The sequence below is a fragment of the Psammomys obesus genome, unplaced genomic scaffold (assembly GCF_907164565.1).
Source record: "Psammomys obesus unplaced genomic scaffold, mPsaObe1.curated_primary_1811, whole genome shotgun sequence".
Taxonomy (NCBI): Eukaryota; Metazoa; Chordata; class Mammalia; order Rodentia; family Muridae; genus Psammomys; species Psammomys obesus.
The window spans coordinates 13,953,582-13,971,498 of record NW_026595981.1 but is presented as its reverse complement, the minus strand read 5'-3'; the positions used below and the strand labels follow the sequence as shown (position 1 = coordinate 13,971,498).

At 43.4% G+C, this 17,917-nt stretch overlaps 1 protein-coding gene across 1 annotated transcript in view; it reads left to right on the top strand.

The window, feature by feature from the left end:
- Ankfn1 (ankyrin repeat and fibronectin type III domain containing 1) overlaps nt 1-17,917 on the top strand; it is a 138,605-nt gene that overhangs the window by 80,864 nt on the left and 39,824 nt on the right. Inside the window, exons 8-11 of the mRNA XM_055620387.1 lie at nt 3,232-3,331; nt 3,758-3,890; nt 4,375-4,491; nt 11,215-11,430. Of these exons, the coding sequence (XP_055476362.1) occupies nt 3,232-3,331; nt 3,758-3,890; nt 4,375-4,491; nt 11,215-11,430 (566 nt within the window). The remainder of the gene's footprint in view (nt 1-3,231; nt 3,332-3,757; nt 3,891-4,374; nt 4,492-11,214; nt 11,431-17,917) is intronic.

Genomic DNA, 17,917 nt, shown 5'->3' with positions numbered 1-17,917 from the left:
TGTGTGTGTGTGTGTGTGTGTGTGTGTGTGTGTGTGTGTGTGTGTGTGTGTGTATCTTCATTTTCTAAGACTTCTGTTGGATTTTTAAGCTTCGGATAACATTTTTAATTCTCAATGCTCCTTTGTTCTACTATTAAAAAATAAGTAATCCCTGTCATTACATGAGTTCAGCATCTTGTCTCCCAGAATGTTAATGACAAGCTCCATTTTGTACTTCCTCAACACAGTCTCCCTTCAGACTTGCTCTTTTCGCTGGTTTTGGCCTTTGTGTTTCCTGGTGGGTACATTTTCTTAACAGCCTAATGAGCCTTCCGTGTTTGCTTAGATATAAAAGAAGAGAGATCAATAGCCACCAGGGACATGGACAAGAAACTTTATTCACAGGCTTCATTGTCCAGTGAACTGATGTCATGTTTTCATTGGGAAATCACCAGTGTCATAATCTGTGGGTGTATTCTCTGGTGAAATTCTCCTCCGGACAGATTTCTTCCATGATCCTGCCTGGAAAGTATAACTTCCAGTATGTGTGTTCTGAGAACATAATGGGTAAATATTATACATGAAAACTTTCATTTAATCTACCAGTTTTAATAGCTAGTAGCATCACCACAGTCATCCCATCATCCCATTTCCAATTGTCCCTGAGGTTTCCCTGTCTCCAACCTCAGAGGCTTCACTTTTGTGGTCCATTGATTTTTTTTTTTTTTTTTTTTTTTTTGCCTGTTTGTTTTCCTTCCCAGAGAATAAGCCACTGACTTTCACCTAGGGTAGGAGAGGGGTCTTTGTCTAGCTGTGCAGTAGAGGAAGAGATCTAGAAGTCTGGTTTTAAACAGATTTCACAAACTCCTGGTTTTAGCTGCATATGTGGTTCCTCTCCCCATTAGCAGCCACTGAGCTTGTGGAACGAACCACCTTACTTCTTCATGGTCCACCGGGGTTTAGGCATCATCTTTCTCAAGTTAAGTCCATCTGTCTACCTGCTTTCTGCTACCAAACCTCACCTGCTGTTGTCTTCTGCCCCATCGATTTGCCCTTATAGAAACCACTTCCTTCAATCCTGTGCTGAGGTTAGTAAGGTTCAGAGTGAGCGGCAACCACCACGCTGACTCCCAGCCTGAAACAGCAGCATCATTCTCCAACAGCCAAACTCATGTTCAAATAACAAACAGAAATTCTTTTTTTTTTTTTTTACCTTTTTTCTGCCAGCAGCAAGCACTACTAGCGCAACATTGAAGCTGATGAAGAGACACGTGTAGCCAATGACTCCTGTAGGATTACACACAGAAGCCCACAGAGTGGACCTCAATCGTGGCTCATCCACCCAGGCTTCTCTGTCTTAAGAGCGCTGATAGGGTTTCTGTTCTCATCCCCAGGAACATGCCTACCAAAGCTCAGTGATGACACCAATGGCCTCGGCTTCCCTTCAGTAGTAGACCAGACTAGGTGACAGTAGGGATAGTCTTGCCTGGCTCCGTGGAGCATCCTTTGCCAAGACTGTTCCCAGATGTCTGGGGTTTTTAATACAGCTCTCAGGGAAAGCTCCCAGTTATAAACAGGAGAGGAAATGTGGACAATAGTCACACACATACCTACAGGGCATCACACACAAGCAGCTTCCCCAAAATGACTTATTCGGTCTCTTTGGGTTCTGGCTTTGCTTTTTGGGGTAATCCATTTTATTTCTCAGTCCAAGTTCCTTCATCTAAACAGTGAAGGTTATATTTAGACATTTCCTTACAGGTATTTTTTGTTGTTGTTTTCTTCCTATTTTTAAATGTTTTTAGTGAAATAGAATTATATCACTTTCCCCCTCCCTCTAGCCCCTCTCTGTTATCCTTTCTTGAATTCTTTCCATGTTCCCCTCCTTGATTATTAGTTGCATACTTACATATAGGTATGTTTATATGCACATGTATGCACAAATATATACAAATACAACCTGTTGAATCCATTTTCATGGTGATATACTATTTTAAGGCTGGCCACTCTGCACTGGACAATGAATATGGAGACTAATCCCTGGCCAAAGCTAATTATTCTTCTCCCAATAGTCAACATCTCTAGGGGTGGTACCTCAAGAAATTTCCCCTTTTCCATGTTAGCGTGTTCATTGATGTTGCCCTTGTTCCCTTTTTGTCTATGCAGCCATTTCTAAGATAGATTGTTTTGCAACAGACTCCCTACTATTCTGGCTCTCACAGCTTTTCTGCCCCATCTCCTGTGATGTTCCCCAAGCAGGAGCTGTGATGTAGATATATCAGTTTAGGCTGGACTCTCCGGGCGTTACAGGCATTCTCATAAGTAAGCATACATACTTGAAGAGACTGCCCTAGAATGCTAATAATTGTAGTTATAGGAAGTGGTGGGATGAGTTGAGGAAATTTGTTCCTTTTGTTATCTGTTTTTCTACTCTCCAGATCTTCTGTAAGGTGTTCACATTAATCCTATAAGGGACAAATTTAATTGGACATATAAAGTAACAAGGGTAACTTTGGGAGCCTTGAGAATTGGTGAATATTAAAGAGCCAGCTGGCGAAGGTGGGGGGGGGAGGAATTGGCTCCATTTCTTTTCATCTTACTTGATAATAAAGCACTTACCCTGAGAGTGTAAACAAGAGACCTTAAGTGGTTTCCCGCAGTTATAAATATTGCTCACCTACAACACTGTGAAGAGCTGTTCTTCGATTGAGTCAGCTACTGGGGTATACTAAGATTTTTCACAGCACCAGGCAGAAAACTACTTAGAGGAAGAAGAATTTGTTTTGTCTTCCAGTTTCACACCATGGGTGGGAAGGGCATGGTGAAGTGCTCATATCATGGAGGCAAATTAGCATAAGAGGCATAATAGCAGAGCAGCTATTATCATTCACTCTTTGGGGAATGGAAAGCTAAAATAGCAGAATGGGCAAGAGACCCCCAAGGGCCTGTAACCTACCTCCACCAGCCAGGCCTCACTCCCCAACGCCTCCAAAACACCAACACCACCAACAATTTCACTGACTAGAAACCAAATATTCAAAACATGAGTCTATTAGGGCCATTTCCAATTCCAGCCATAGGAGCTGCTATCTCACTAAATACAAGTGTTTTGAAGAAACATTAAGCTGGACCCCCTGTATGAAATTAGTAAGTGACACCACAGGGACAGGGAAGGCCAGGAGGTGGGAATAAAAATCAGGACTGTTGATTTGTTAGATGGAATTTGCACAATATATTCTTTCTATGTTCTAGAAAGTTCAAAGTTGCAAACCACGGGCCGCAAGCAGTCAGTATCAAGAAGCCTAAAGCATCTATTCCATTCCTCAAACAAGTTTGTGAAGACCTTGAAACGGTGGGTTCTAGTGGGTTCTAAACGCTTTGTCTAGTAAGTCTTAATGACTCAGGAATGAACTAGCTAGAGTTCTAAGTGGAAATGAAGTGGAAGTTACATGTTTTTATTAAAGAAATGAATTTTCCTGAGAATGTGGGCAAGAGTTCAGTCTCTAAGTTCTAACCAGTAAATTTGTGATACATAGCAAAAATATTTCTAGGTGTGTTTTCAACTCAGCTTGCAACATGTCTAAAACTAATTTTATATCTATATATTTAATTATATTACATAGATTTAACTCTGTTATATAACAATAATATATTTGATTAAATACATATAGATGTAGTTATATATATTAGTAGTTATATAATATATAATTTCCTAAGACTCAAGTTTGGTAAAGCAAACAGTTGAAGATTTCTTTTATCTTTCTCTTTTTCTTTGTAGAGGACTCTACATAGCCGTTATATTTTATTATAAAGACAATATGTTAGTCACCAATGAAGATCAAATACCAATTGTTGAAATAGATGACTCTCACACCAGCGCTATTACACAAGATTTTCTCTGGTTCACGAAGGTACACTGAGTTCTCATTTTATTTTATTTTTTCTCTACTTTGCACCAGGGTTAACACACATAAATCTCTGAAGCTTTACTTGAGGGGTCTCTCACGATCAAAGTTTGGGGATGGGAGTAAATTATCTCAAAGATCCCTTACAGACCCGGCATGTCCCATGCCATTTTTTCAAAGGCCAAAGTAGTGTCTCCACTACATTTTCAAAGCAAAGAAGCGTGCATCCTGTCAGATTGTGTCTCCACTGTTCAGAGTTATGGGATCATTTGGCAATGACTCGAATGTAGATCTGACTGTTTCATTAGCATTCAGATCTTTTTCCAATTGGACAGAGATCAAAAAGTTGTTTCGTGTGTATCTGAAAATGGACTGGAGAGCAAATATCGGGGCGGGGGGTCAGGTTTCCTTCTCCATGCTTTGCTTTGATGCCACAACCTAAATCATTCACTGGCTCAGATGATGATATGACTCGTGACTTCTTTTGCAGCTGTCTTGTATGTGGGAAGACATCAGGTGGCTAAGGCAAAGCGTGCCCATCTCTATGTCCTCATCCACGGTGCTGCAGACTCGGCAGAAGATGCTCGCTGCCACAGCCCAGCTACAGGTGAGGGACCAGGCCTAAGCTCTGAGAAGAACCTTCAGACTTGAAGAGCTCGGTCACCAATCCTTCCTAAAAGGAAGAGAGCTCTTCCAGATCTCTGGCCACAGGAAGGCTTCCTGGACAAGTTGAGCTATGCGTCTAGTCATGGTGGGCTTTGGTATGGAATCCTAAACAAAGATTTCTCCATCTGATACTAATCAGTCAACTTGGGTTTTCTTCAAGGTCTCGTTTTCATCGCCTGTAGAACAAGGGGACTTTGACCGGATCACTGAAGGACCCATGCTGTTCTGTTGGAGTGTATGGAAGGGATCAGTGAGCAGCAGGGGTTTAGGGCAGCTTCCTGATGTGCTGTTTCTGAAAAGCCTATACTTGTATATGAAGCCGGGGGCCTTAAGAGAACCTTGAGCCTCTGTCAGTGATGTAAATATACTTACAAAGCTGTCTCTTAAAATCTCGAGAAATTTAGTAAGCCGTATTTGGCTAGCCGGCCCACACCAACCATGGTATGCAAAAGAGTTCCTAAAAATCCTCCAGCTCCACCCTCACCTACGATTGCAAGAATTTCTCCTTTTGAATCCTGGCAATCATAACAACTCAACCCTGTAACCTCATAACAACTACCATGCCGCCGGGACAAGCTACATTTGTCCCCCTTGCTACACTCCACTGCATAGACCTTAACTGCTCCATTTCCCCAGTGGCTTCACAGACTTGAGTAGTGTTCTTCACTACAGCTCATTCTCCATTGAGAATCCCCTCTTATGACTTACAGAAAAGTTCTTGGACCCATGCCATGACGTCGGGGCTAAACTCAGAGCACCCCCTTTCATCACTAAGTCACCCACTTGGTGGGACTATGCCATCGTCTTCCCAACTGTTTTTATCTTTAAGATAAAGAATGTTTCCAAGAGGCTTGGCCTCTTCACTAGCCCTTCACTGTACATCTGAGGTCTGCCTGAACATAGATGGACCTTAGTGTATTGGAGTCTTCTTCGAACACTTCCAAATGCTTTCAGCAACCTGGGAAGAACAGGCTGTTGCTAGCCAGTATAGTCAGATGCTGAGAGATTCCATGGTGGCCAGTGTGACCCTGCCTAACCCCTACCACAACACTCTTGGATTTCCTCACTCCCCACTCCAAACTTCCGATCCCACCATCTTTTGAGACTATTTCCCTCTTTGTCAAGCTGAGATTTCTTGGTACATCACAATCACTCTTTGAAGATAGTCTAGATTTTTCTCTTGAAAAAAAATAAATAAATAAGCCCAGACCACTCCAACACATCTATACTAAAGTGGTTTCACCCAGATTTCTGAAAAGAAACATATCATGCATGATATGTTTATATCATGTATGTATTTATACTTAGTATCAGTATATTTTTATACTGATACTATATATAAATATATACATTAGTATATATTTATACTATGCACACAGCCACAATTCTCACCTGGAACGCTATCTAGCGACCTCTCTGTATTTCTGTCGTAACTTGCTTTCTTGAGCCGTAAAGAACTATTTAAAATGCGTTCTTCATTCTCCCATGTTCCTTCCCATTCTCCACACTCTCTGTCCTGACAACAGGTGAGGATCTCACTAATTCTCTTAAGAGATGGGAGTGGTTTTCCACCACCAAATTTTCAAAACCTGCCGAGATACTCACCTCTTTTTTTCCTCCCCTGTTCCTACAGTTTATACGGCCTTATCCTTGTCTTCCCCACGAAAGACTCTCTCCTCCTTGCGTGCTCTGAATCTCATCTCTCCTGTCTTCATTTTAAAATACTCGTCTCAGACTGTAGAGATGGCTAGGTGATGAGGAGCACCTAACGACTATTGTAGAGGTCCTGAGTTTGTGCCCTAAACCTACATCAGGTGGCCCCTAATCGCCTGTAACTCCAGCTGCAGGTGGATACATAACCTCTGCCTCCCAGGGGCACTGCATTCATGTGTGCAAATCCTCACACAGACACGGATATGCAGTAACAATGATAAAGAATAAATCTTTTCTCATTAATTAATTAATTTATTTACTTTACACCCTGATCGCAGCCCCTTTCCTTCCTCTCCTCCCAGTTTCACCCTCATTTCACCTCCCCATTTCTCCTTCCCTTTTCCTGAGATAAGGGAAGAAACCCCCTGGGGTACCAACCCATCCTGGCAGAACTAAGAGCATCCTCTCCCACTGAGGCCAGACAAGGCAGTCCATCTAGAGGATAGGGATCCAAAAGCAGGCAACAGAGTCAGAGACAGCCCCCCACATTTCAGTTGTTAGGGGACCCACATGATGACCAAGCTGCACAGAATAAATCTTAAAAAAAAAAAAAATTCAGCTTCAAATTATCCTCATGTTTAAAGTGCCCTCACATACTCCTTGAGCTACCAAACAATCATTTTTCATTCCCCACACTAAGTTTCTTGAAAGAATTACTTGTATTCTCCTCCACCAACCTCCACTTTCCCCCATCAGCTGTAGTACCATGCACATAAAACCTGCACTGTCAGGACCCCAGTCATCAGAGCAGACAGCACTAGAAAGCTGGGCTGGAGGACCCCTCATCTGCATGATGGGGCTTCAAGTGTGGGAGTTCCAGGGTTTTTGTGGGGACCAGGGAAGGTGGGACTAAAATCAAGTGGCATTTCTGAGAAACACCCTAAAGAAATTTCAGGCAGAAAGAGGGACCAAAATTCCAGTATTGGCAGGAGGAGGAAAGGGAGAGTGAGGATTTCTTTTCTTGTTCTAAATAAACATTCACTTTTACACCTAGTTTTGCACTCTTTAAGAGAACCCCCAGATTGTGTGACAGGCCTTCACATGAAGCTTCTCTCCATTCCTGCCCATGTCTTCAGCATCACTAAATCCGATGGACACTTGGATTTACACATTCTTAGGCTTCCATAGTGCCACCCTCTCCTGAATTTCTCACACTTTCTGGTCTGTCTCTCTCAGTCTCTTCTGCTAACTTGCATGCCATATTCTGCTTAGAATCCTTTCTCCTTGTTACCTCTCTGCCTTGCTGATTCCTGCATACCCTTTAGTTCTCAGCTTAATGTTTACGCTTCCTCATGAAGCCTTTCTCTGAGTTCATAATTAGGTACCTGAAGCCTTCATTCAGAACACATGATTGCCTCATTGTCTTTCTTCTCCCCTTTTCCAATAGTTTGTATAGTCTTGTCCTTCCATCCAAAGGCTTGCTCCTCCGCAAATGCTCTGAACCTCATCTCTTCTCTCCTATCTTTATTTTTAATATAATTTTTTAACTTATTACAATTTATTTACTTTGTATCCCAGCTGTAGCTCCCACCCTCATCTCCTCCCAATTCTGCCCTCCCTCCCTCATCTCCTCCTATGTCCCTTCCCCAGTCCACTGATAGGGGGTGGTCCTCTTCCCCTTTCATCTGACCCTAGCCTGTCAGGTCTCTTCAGAACTGTCTTTCATAGTCTTCCTCTGTGGCCTGGTAAGGCTGCCCCACCCCCACTCAGAGGAAGATGATCAAAGAGCCAGCCACTAAATTCATGTCAGAGACAGCTCCTGTTCCCCTTACTAGGCAGCCCATTTGGAGACTGAGCTGCCATGGCCTACATCTGTGCAGGGACTCTGGGTTATTTCCATGAATGGTCCTTGGTTGAAGTATCAGTCTCAGAAAAGACCCCTGGGCCCAGATTTTTTTGGTTCTGTTGTTCTCCTTGTAGAGCTCCAGACCCTTCCAGACCTTTCTTTCATAAGATTCCCTGCACTCTGCCCAAAATTTGGCTATGAGTCTCAGCATCTGCTTTAATATCCTGCTGGGTAGAGTCTTTCAGAGGCCCTCTGTGGTAGGCTCCTGTCTTGTTCCTTGTTTCCACCTTCTTCCAATGTCTATCCCATTTGCCTCTCTGATTGAGGATTGAGCATCTTACCCAGGGCCTCCTTCTTGCTTAGTTTCTTTAGGTGTACAGATTTTAGTATGATTATCCTATATTATACGTCTAATATCCGCTTATAAGTGAGTATATACCATGTGTATCTTTCTGCTTCTGGGATACCTCACTCAGGATGATCCTTTCTGGTTCCCACCACTTGCCTGCAAAGTTCATGATTTCCTTGTTTTTAATGGCTGAGTAGTATTCTATTGTGTAAATGAAATACTTGTCTCAGACTGGAGCGGTGGCCCTCGTGGCCTGCTTACTCTATGAGAACCCAAGCTTAAAGACTGTCTGTCCTGGCCATCATCATGACTTTAATGTCTGACACGTGGCAGAATCTCATCCTAGGTATTGTGTAAATAAGAGTGTTTATCAGCCAGTGCTAATTCAACTTCTACTGAGTTCTTCCTATGTGCTGTGCAGAGGACCTAGTGACACAGAAAGCAAGGAGCCATGACTCTGGACAGGTGCTTCAGTTACATGCAATGCAGTGAGACACATACTAAGAGCTTTGTACGCAGGATGGTAGAAAAAAAACAAAAAGAGGATGGTGGACTCTACTTGAGATAATGTGAACAACTCTTTTATCACTCTGACATACCTGAAAGGAACAACTTAAAGAGGGAAAGACCACCCTTGTGTCTCACAATTTCAGAGGTCTCTGCCCAGTTCAGCTGTTCTGCTTCTTGGTGCCTGAGGCAAGACAAAATATCATGACAGTGTTCATGTGCCAGGGGGGAGGGAGGGAGCTGCCTAACTCCGAGTGACCAAAAAGCACAAAAACCATGAGAGGCTAGGGACATGACATACCCTTCAAAGGCATACTTTCAGAGATCTTCTTCCCCTACACAGGCCTCATTTTCTAGTTTTCATTACCTCCAGTAACACCATCAAATTACAAACCTATCAGTTTTCGGAATCCATTGGTTAGATTGGAGCCTTCATGATTCAATCACCTCTCAAACGAGCCTGTTGGGGGTGAGGGGTATTCCATATTCAAGCCATAACAGAATTAGATATGTCTTTCCAGAGAATGTGGAAGTAGGCTGGATCTAAAGAATATAATTGGAGACCAAGAAGAGATCCTAATTACAGCAGATTTGCAAAAATCCCATATTCAACAGGGGAGCAGGCCTGAGAGTTAGTGAAACACGTTTTTCATGTGTTGCTTGATTTAGTCCCCTGAACGCTCTGAGGTAAGTAAGGATTAGCCAAAGTGATGCCTAAACCCATAAGGACCTTTCATTTAAAACAGTGACACTCAGAACCAGAGAGAGTCAACAGCAGAATAGTTCATGAATGGTGGCCAGCCCTGAAACGCAGCACCTGTGTGAGCAAAGTCTTAATAGCTGTGCTGTGCTAAAACCAACTCATTACTAGCTTGGAAACCCAACTGTTAAATATCCAGACACTTTGAAGGCTTATTGTCACACCCAAGGTAGCTTGGGGTGGACTACCCTATGGAGGCTGTCACTTACTCTAGACCAACCACCCACTCCTTGACCTTTTTTGTTTTGTTTTGGCATGGTAGTTCACCAGCACAACCCTGCTCACACAACCAGATATTTATATAAAACTATAGTGCTACATAGTTACAGACTAAAAATCTCACCAAACTGGCTTTTTTTTTTTTTTACTGATTTATAAGTAACTTGTTATAGAAGAAAAATCAGAATGATGGGGCCATTTAAAAAATTAATCTTACCAAATGAATTTTGTCAGTAATTACTTATGAAACTTCCTTACTCATTCTGTATCTGGTCTTCATGAGGAAAAATAGAAGGCCTAAGACACAGTTCCTGTCTATGAGGGAACAGTCCATTGTAGGAGATTTGAAAAATGGCCAGCTGGGTCATTTATTTTAGGTCAATATTGTCATTTTTACAAATTCCAGTTCTACATCAGCTCTCACACTAACACATCATCACATCATCATTCATGTGAGTTCACCCAACACACACACACACACACACACACACATACACACACACACACACACACACACACACACATACACACACACACACACACACACATACACACACACACACACACCAACTAGGAACTCTGTGATGGTTTTTATGGGGTTCCATCCTAATCATCTAGTACTTTTGGCTAAAGAGCTTCAGCCCCTTCATATTTATACAGTTCTTATTTATTCTAATAATCCAGGCCTTGGCTTCTTCAAATTTTATGTAGCATCCTTCTCTTCCTACTTTCCTAAAAGTATTGTCCGACTCTGTTGACAGAGTTTGTAACAAATTTCAACAAACTTTCAATAGGCAGAACACGTGGAGATGCAGATAAGTCCAAGCAGGCCAGTCCCGATTAGAGAACCTTGCAGGTACTGCGCAATCATCTGGGGCCCTCTGCACAATGCGCGACATTGTCAATTCACTTCTTCATTTTAAACAACCCCACCTCATAACTCGCTTACTGGAGATCTCTTGAAAACTCCACAAGTAGCATACTTGAAATATCAGACATTTTTCTTTAAAACATCTGGGATTCTCTTCAAGTGCTGGTCACTGAGGTTTATGTGTTGGTGTGCCTATGTGGGCAAAAGATATTTACAGATATTGAATTTGCTTAAAAAAACATAGCGTCTGTGCCTCTTGCTATAATCTTTGCAGGCTCACAGTGGAGACCTTTCTTTGAGCTCTCTGCTAAGCACATTTCTGCAATGCCACCTAGGCTAGGTCTAAGCCTGAGAAAAAGCAAACAGCCCCTCAGAAATCCAGCAGTTGTTCAGTGTCTTTTGTTGTGGTTTTGTTGCTCTGTTTTACAACTGAGCTACCAGTAACCTGTTGCTTTCTAGAATTTACTTGGAACACACAACTTGGGAAGACTCTACTATGAGCCCATTAAAGATCGCCATGGCAACATCCTCATCGTCACCATCAGGGAAGTGGAGATGCTTTATTCCTTTTTTAATGGCAAGTGGATGCAGATATCAAAGCTGCAAAGCCAGAGGAAGTCTCTGTCAACACCTGAGGAGCCAACAGCCTTAGATATCTTGCTAATAACCATCCAGGTATGTAGGATTTTCTTCGGTGCCCTGATAGTTCTGATTCTGTTCTGATACATTTATGGCAGCTCCAGTACAATGTATACCAAGAGCTATTCACGTAAATGGTGATGCAGCAGAGTCCTGAGATGAGCCACTGTTCGCACTCCACGTGTAGAGGCGATGCCGTGGCTCACTTGCATCGATCTCTGTCCAAATATAGAGCTGATCAAACAGTCATAAGGGTCCCTGACAACTACACTGATCACTTTCACGTCAACACGACCAGAGAAATAACATAAGGGGGCAGGGTTATTTTGGCTCAGAGGCTCGGAGCATTACAGTCCATCACAATAAGAAAGGCATAGCACAATGGCTCAGCCATTCGGGAAGGAGCCTGAAGCGACAGCTCTTCACATTGTCACAGATCAGGAAGCTATCGGGGGGCCAGTACTAGGGGTTAGGTGAGGCTAACAACCTCCAAAGACCCTCTGGTAGCGAGCTACTTCCTCCAGGCAGGGTCCTACCTCCTGAAGGTCCCATTGCCCTCCAAGATTCTACCAGTCCGGGGAATAAGAAATCAAAATGTGAAGCTAAGGATTCAAACCTAGGATTCAGAGTCAAACCTTAACACCAATGAGCCAGCGAGAAGAACTGAGTCAGTCAAGCAGGGAATCTGCAGAGGCTGTGACAAGCATTAGCTCAATGCCAGAATGGAGTGTGACAGAACAGGGATCACACCTACATATTTATTCTTGCTTGTTCTCCATAAAACTCTCTTAAGACAGCAGGGCACAATTAAACCCATTTTAGGAATGAGATCATCAAGGCTCAAAGAGGTTAAGGGACACAGGGTAGCACACAAGGGTTAACTGGGTGAGACTCATGAAGCTTTGGCCCCACTTAGTCCTTCATTTGCACAAGCCCCTTTTCAGAGCCTCTGGCACTCCATCAATTAACATTTGAAAGTTTATACTCTTCTTGGGGGGTAGCATTTCTTTATTAGAGAGAGGGAGTGTGCCATGTTGTACTCGGGGAGGTCAAAGGACAACTTACAAGGACCAGCTCTCTTTCTACCTTTTGGTCCTTGGATCCCACTCAGGTCATGAGGCTTGAAGGCAAACACCTTCACCTACTCAGCCATCTCACCAGCCCTCTCTTCTTTTTCTGAAAAAAAGGACCAGAAATTACTTTAGCCTCGGGCGCTACAAGCCAGAGTGTGGCCCTAGACACAACAACAACAGAGTGCCAAAACTGAGAGTTCAGCTCAGCTCATCCGACGCAGGGAGGCTTCTTTCAGCTGTCAGTCATACCCTGCGGTAGGAGGAGGAGACTTGAGAGTAAATACTCACTTAGTGTTTTTAGTGAATGATGGGAGATGAGAGCTTCCAGCAACCACCAAAATTCAAACTGGAGCAACTCATACGCAGACCTGGGCTAGATGGCAGGACCAGACACAGGCCTGGCTGTCCCAGGGGCTCACAGATTAATAGGTGACATGGCAGTGGCTCATAGTTTCATATCTGACATGAACTTCAAGCTGCTTCATTGTCTTTCTTGTGTGTGTGTGTGTGTGTGTGTGTGTGTGTGTGTGTGTGTGTGTGTGTTATATAGAATTCACCGATTATGTAGAAAAGCTGGTGGAAAAACATCTGCACTGAGCAACCATGGGAGTAGGTCCGCAATGAGTCCCTTCTGTACGAGGAAGAGCCCTGTTCCCCACAGACAAATCCCAACCTCAGCCACACTAGTGATCCATGTTCGCCTTAAATGGCTTGCTCCCTTTCATTCCCAAGGGGTGTCTAATGCAAGAATGAGCCCAGTCACTGCTTGCCCTGGTCCAAACGAGGACAAAGCCCAACACGGCAAAGGTAATCGGAATGGTCAAGACCAATAGCTCTGGATTTGATTTTGTAAAATTTAGGTTCATAGGAAATTGACAGAATGTATGTGCATGTGAGAAGAGAGTGGGAGCAGGGAACACAGACACACTCATGGCTCCTCTCTTCGCCTTTTATAAGCAAGTGCTAAAAGAAACATTTAAGAAATCATAATAAATTTAGTTTTTACAGGGTGACTAATACACTAATCCCCCATAGGGATAAACTGGGGTCTGGCCTACCTTTGCTTCTAGAAACACAGGCCCCAGCATGATATAATACCTGGTTTCTCCTAGACTTATTACATTAAAAATGTGTTACAGGTGCAGAAAAATTCCAATCTGGTGAAAGGTTGTTAGAGAAGGAGACCAAAAATAGAGGCTGGATCAGGTTTCCACACAGATCCAAGTGGAAAATTCACCCCCGCTGACTGGCGCATTCCTGCTTGATGTCATTCCTACCCACCCCCTCTCCCTTCTCCTCCCCCCACCTTTTCTCTCCCACCTCCCATGCAGGTCTTATGCTGGACAGGAAATGGAGAGTAAGGCTCTTAGGGTGGGTAGCCAAACTCTGAAGACTGGAGACAAAATTCTATCAGGAGTTGTCTTTACTAACTCAACATGAAGGTTGAGCTAGACCTTAGTGGTCCAAAGATGGCTGGATATGTCCCAGTGACAAGACACACTCTCCTCTCCCACAGAAGCAAGGGACATAAGGCATCCCAGAGGAGGTCTTGACTTCTTCCTGGCGCTTCACAACACATTGTCGGTATCCTTTCAAAATGAGGGTGACTGAATAACATTCCAATTCCATCCCTTCAGCTATGTGGCCAGAGGGAATTATTCTTCAACCCTTTGTCTCCTTTTCTGAGGGAAAAAAAAATGTCCTCCTCACAGGAGTCTGATGACAATGAGAGGAAATAGCATGTAAGCATCAGGACAGTAATGAACACAGTAAATGATCACCATTTTTATTACGTCTCCACTCAGGTCACTTTTAATCCAACTCTTCCAACTTCCTGGGGAGACCTCTGATCCTGGCTGGTCATCCCTTGAGGCATTTTATCACCTCACTTACATTTTCATAACAAGTAAGAAACTCTGTATGAAAATTGTATGATTCACAACTGGATATTCAAAACAGGTGAGGGCTTCAACAAAATCTTACCCCACAACGAATCTATTCATCTCTGGAGACCCTAGGAAACTCCAACATCCAACCCCTCAAATTCCCAACGTTCTCAAGTCTCAGGCTTTCCAAAATGGCCTTCTCTCATATATCTGGGAGATCCTCTTGTTTGCTTGGGAAATAAAAGAAGTGTTATGAACAAGTTAGAGTCCCGCTGAGCAAACTGATTGGCAGTGCGGGTATATCCAACAAGAAGGCTGCTCTGAGGTGGTGCTTACTCTGTGACCTTCAGGGACTGCATATCTTGCATGTGAAGTTGTCTAAGACCATTAACCTCATACATGTGTACTATATACTCAGAACTGACACATCTATATTAGCATCAAGTCTCATGAAAAGCCACTGAGGCTAGATAATTCTGTGTCCAGGCCAGATATAAAGATATACATATCAAGGATATAGTGTACCTTGATTACCCAAAAAATGAGAGGAAGATGGAATACCCACACCCCTAGCCGGAGCCCTTCCTGTTCTGCTGCGTTGCTATATGCACTCTCTCTCCTTTCTCCAAAGGCTGCCCTAAGAAAACTTGCCCACCTTTGCCTTCTGTTCCCTTTCTTTAGGCCTTTCTTGTCACAACTAGATGGCCAGTGCATATTACCTCTTCTGCCTTCTCTGTTGTCTTACCTGTACGTTCCTACTACACCAGCACCCCCTCCCCCATTTAATACAATTATCCAAAAGGAACCAGAACTATTACTGGAAAAGAATTAACTGAGATGGAAGTAAGAAACAACTGAGTTCACCCATGTGGATATAAACCTTTATAAGCACCAAAGGATATAAACAATCTCCAATCTCTAATAGCTAGTAAACGGGTGAACAAAACAGGGTGCAGCCATGTCGTGGGAAATTATTCAGCCGTGTACGTGAGCATAGTATAATCCATGTTGCGGCCTAGATGAGCCTGAGAACACCACATGAAGCAAAAGAAGCCAGAAAGAAAATATCACGGCTTATGTGACTCTGTTCATATGCTATGTCAATAATGAGCAAGGACAACGAGACAGATTGCCTGGGTGCAAGGAAGAAAGATTGGAGAATTGTGAGTAATGAATGTGAGGCTTCTTTCTAGAGTCATTGAAAAGGTCTGGATGTTAGGACTGGCAGCTATACAACCTTGTCAGTATGCTAAGCACCAATGAGTCGAATGCTCTATGAAGATGAAATTTATGAGTTACGCCTCAGTTTAAAGGAAGAAGTGGCAGGAGTAATAGAGACTACAGTAATCTACAGTCATCCTTCCATAGGAAGAGGGCAGCCCCCAGTCAACCCCGGCCCACTGTGGTGCGCGAACATAGTTCCACGGTCAAAACATTTTCCACTTTTCAAAAACAGTTGGAAATGTGGAATTTAGGATAAAATTCTCCTTTTTTTTTTTTAAAGCCATAAAACAATTTAGAAAATTTAAATACTTTCTGGTCTAATTAGTCCTGGGCCCACAGTGACCACCAGCCCCTCCTTTGTGACACAACTGGTTTCTCTATGCTTTACCCAGAAAAACAAACAAACAAATAAAACAACAACAGCAAAAACAAAAAACAAAAAAGCCCTCCTGTGGTTACTGGCAAAGCAGCTGCCTTATTATTCCTTTAGCAGGCTCTGAAGATAACTGACCAGTGAGGGTAGACTGAGTGGAAGATTCTCAGACCCCATATCAGCAAGACCCAGGCCCAGACCTCACCCACACCTCCTTACCTTTCCCAGACATGTTTTTGCAACATCAACAAGGTGGCAGGCTCTCTTTTAGGTGCTATAAGAAAATCAAATGAGTAAGTCAAGGCCCTTGCTCTCAAGGAGTTCAGTCAAGGGAGGGAGACAGACTTGTAAACAAATCGCGGTAATACAAGGCAGAATTAAACCAGAGCCTGATAGCAGGACAAACAGTGTACTATGGGAGCACACACAAAGCAGCCATTAATTCTGCCTGGAAATATCAGGCATTGCAGAAGAGGGGGCATTGGGCTGAGCTATGAGGGGAAGCTAAGTTTATCAGATGGAGAAAAAAAAAAAAACAGCCAGAGAAGGGGGAGAGGGAAGCATTAAATGAGAGAACACACAGAAGAGACTAGACAGGAGCTGGGAGAGCAGCCTCAGCTCCCTTGAGTTTCACACTGGCCTCACACAATCTTCATATGGACCTTATTAAGCTGATTAGAAAAACCGGCTCAGAGCTTTCTCCCTTGCACTGGAATGTAAGTTTTACAAAGGAAAAGATAAATCTGTTCATGAACAACCTAGCGTAATCCCTGGCATGTATGTAGGTGCTTTGTAAAAGAACTAGACCTGGTAGTAAAAGGCTCCTGTGCCTGAGGCAGGAGGATCCCAAGTTTGAGACCAGTCTGGGTTACAGTGAGTTCAAAGCGAGCCTCGGCAAGTTACCAAGCCCATATCTAGAAACACAAGTAGTTCGAGGCTAGCCTGGTCTACAGAGCAAGTTCCAGGACAGCCAGGGCTACACAGAGAATCCTGTCTCGAAAAACTGAAAGCGAGAGTCTGACTGGATTGCTCTGGGGGCTGGAGAGATAGTTCAGTGGCTAAAAGCACTGGCTGCTCTTCCGAAGGTCTTGAGTTCAATTCCCAGCAACCACATAGTGGCTCACAGCCATCTGTAATGAAATCTGGTGCCCCCTTCCTGTGTGCATGAAGATAGAAACACAAGAGAGAAGGCAGAGGATACAGTTCAGTGCTGGTGGGCTCCCTTCACATGCCCCAGCCTGAGGTTCCACTCTCACCCCAGAAACACAAGCAGGAGGCTGTAAGCAAGTGGGTCCATGCTGGGGAAGAAAAAGCAACTCCTTGTGTCTAGAGACAGGGGACACAAAAGGACAGGGGTAGATGGAAGGCAGAGCCTGGGAATGCAGGTTAGAGGTTAAATCAGGTGATCGGCGCTCAGCTTGGTCTTAGAGGCCTTTCTTGGTGCTTCAGATTATGTGAATGAGACAGCTTTCTCTTCCCATTCATTTTTCAGGCTCCAAAAACATTCTGACTAATAAAGGATAAATGACTATGTAAAGACACAAAATACATAGTAAGCGCTCAGGAACATTCTTTTTAAAAATTGAACGAAAGAGTGAATTTCCCCGTCCCAAAGTGGTGTTGGTTTTTATGTAACCACAGTATGTTCCTAACTCACATTTGACCTGTGGTCGGTTCCGACCCTCACATGTTTTTCTCTAACACCCTTACCCATCCTATATTTGTACCCTAGCGTTTGGGTCTTTACAAGCACATGTTCTTATTACATTTCAACCCTAATTATGATAGGCTTATTTTTCCAATGCACTGGGGCATTCATAGCTTCGCTGCTATTTTCCAGAAAATCCAAACCACACCAAATTTTGGACCCACAAATTTGATACACACATTCTTGATTTGCTTTGTCCAGAATGTCAATAAATGAGCTGAAAACACTGGCCCTTGGGACCACTCCCTACTGGGCTATC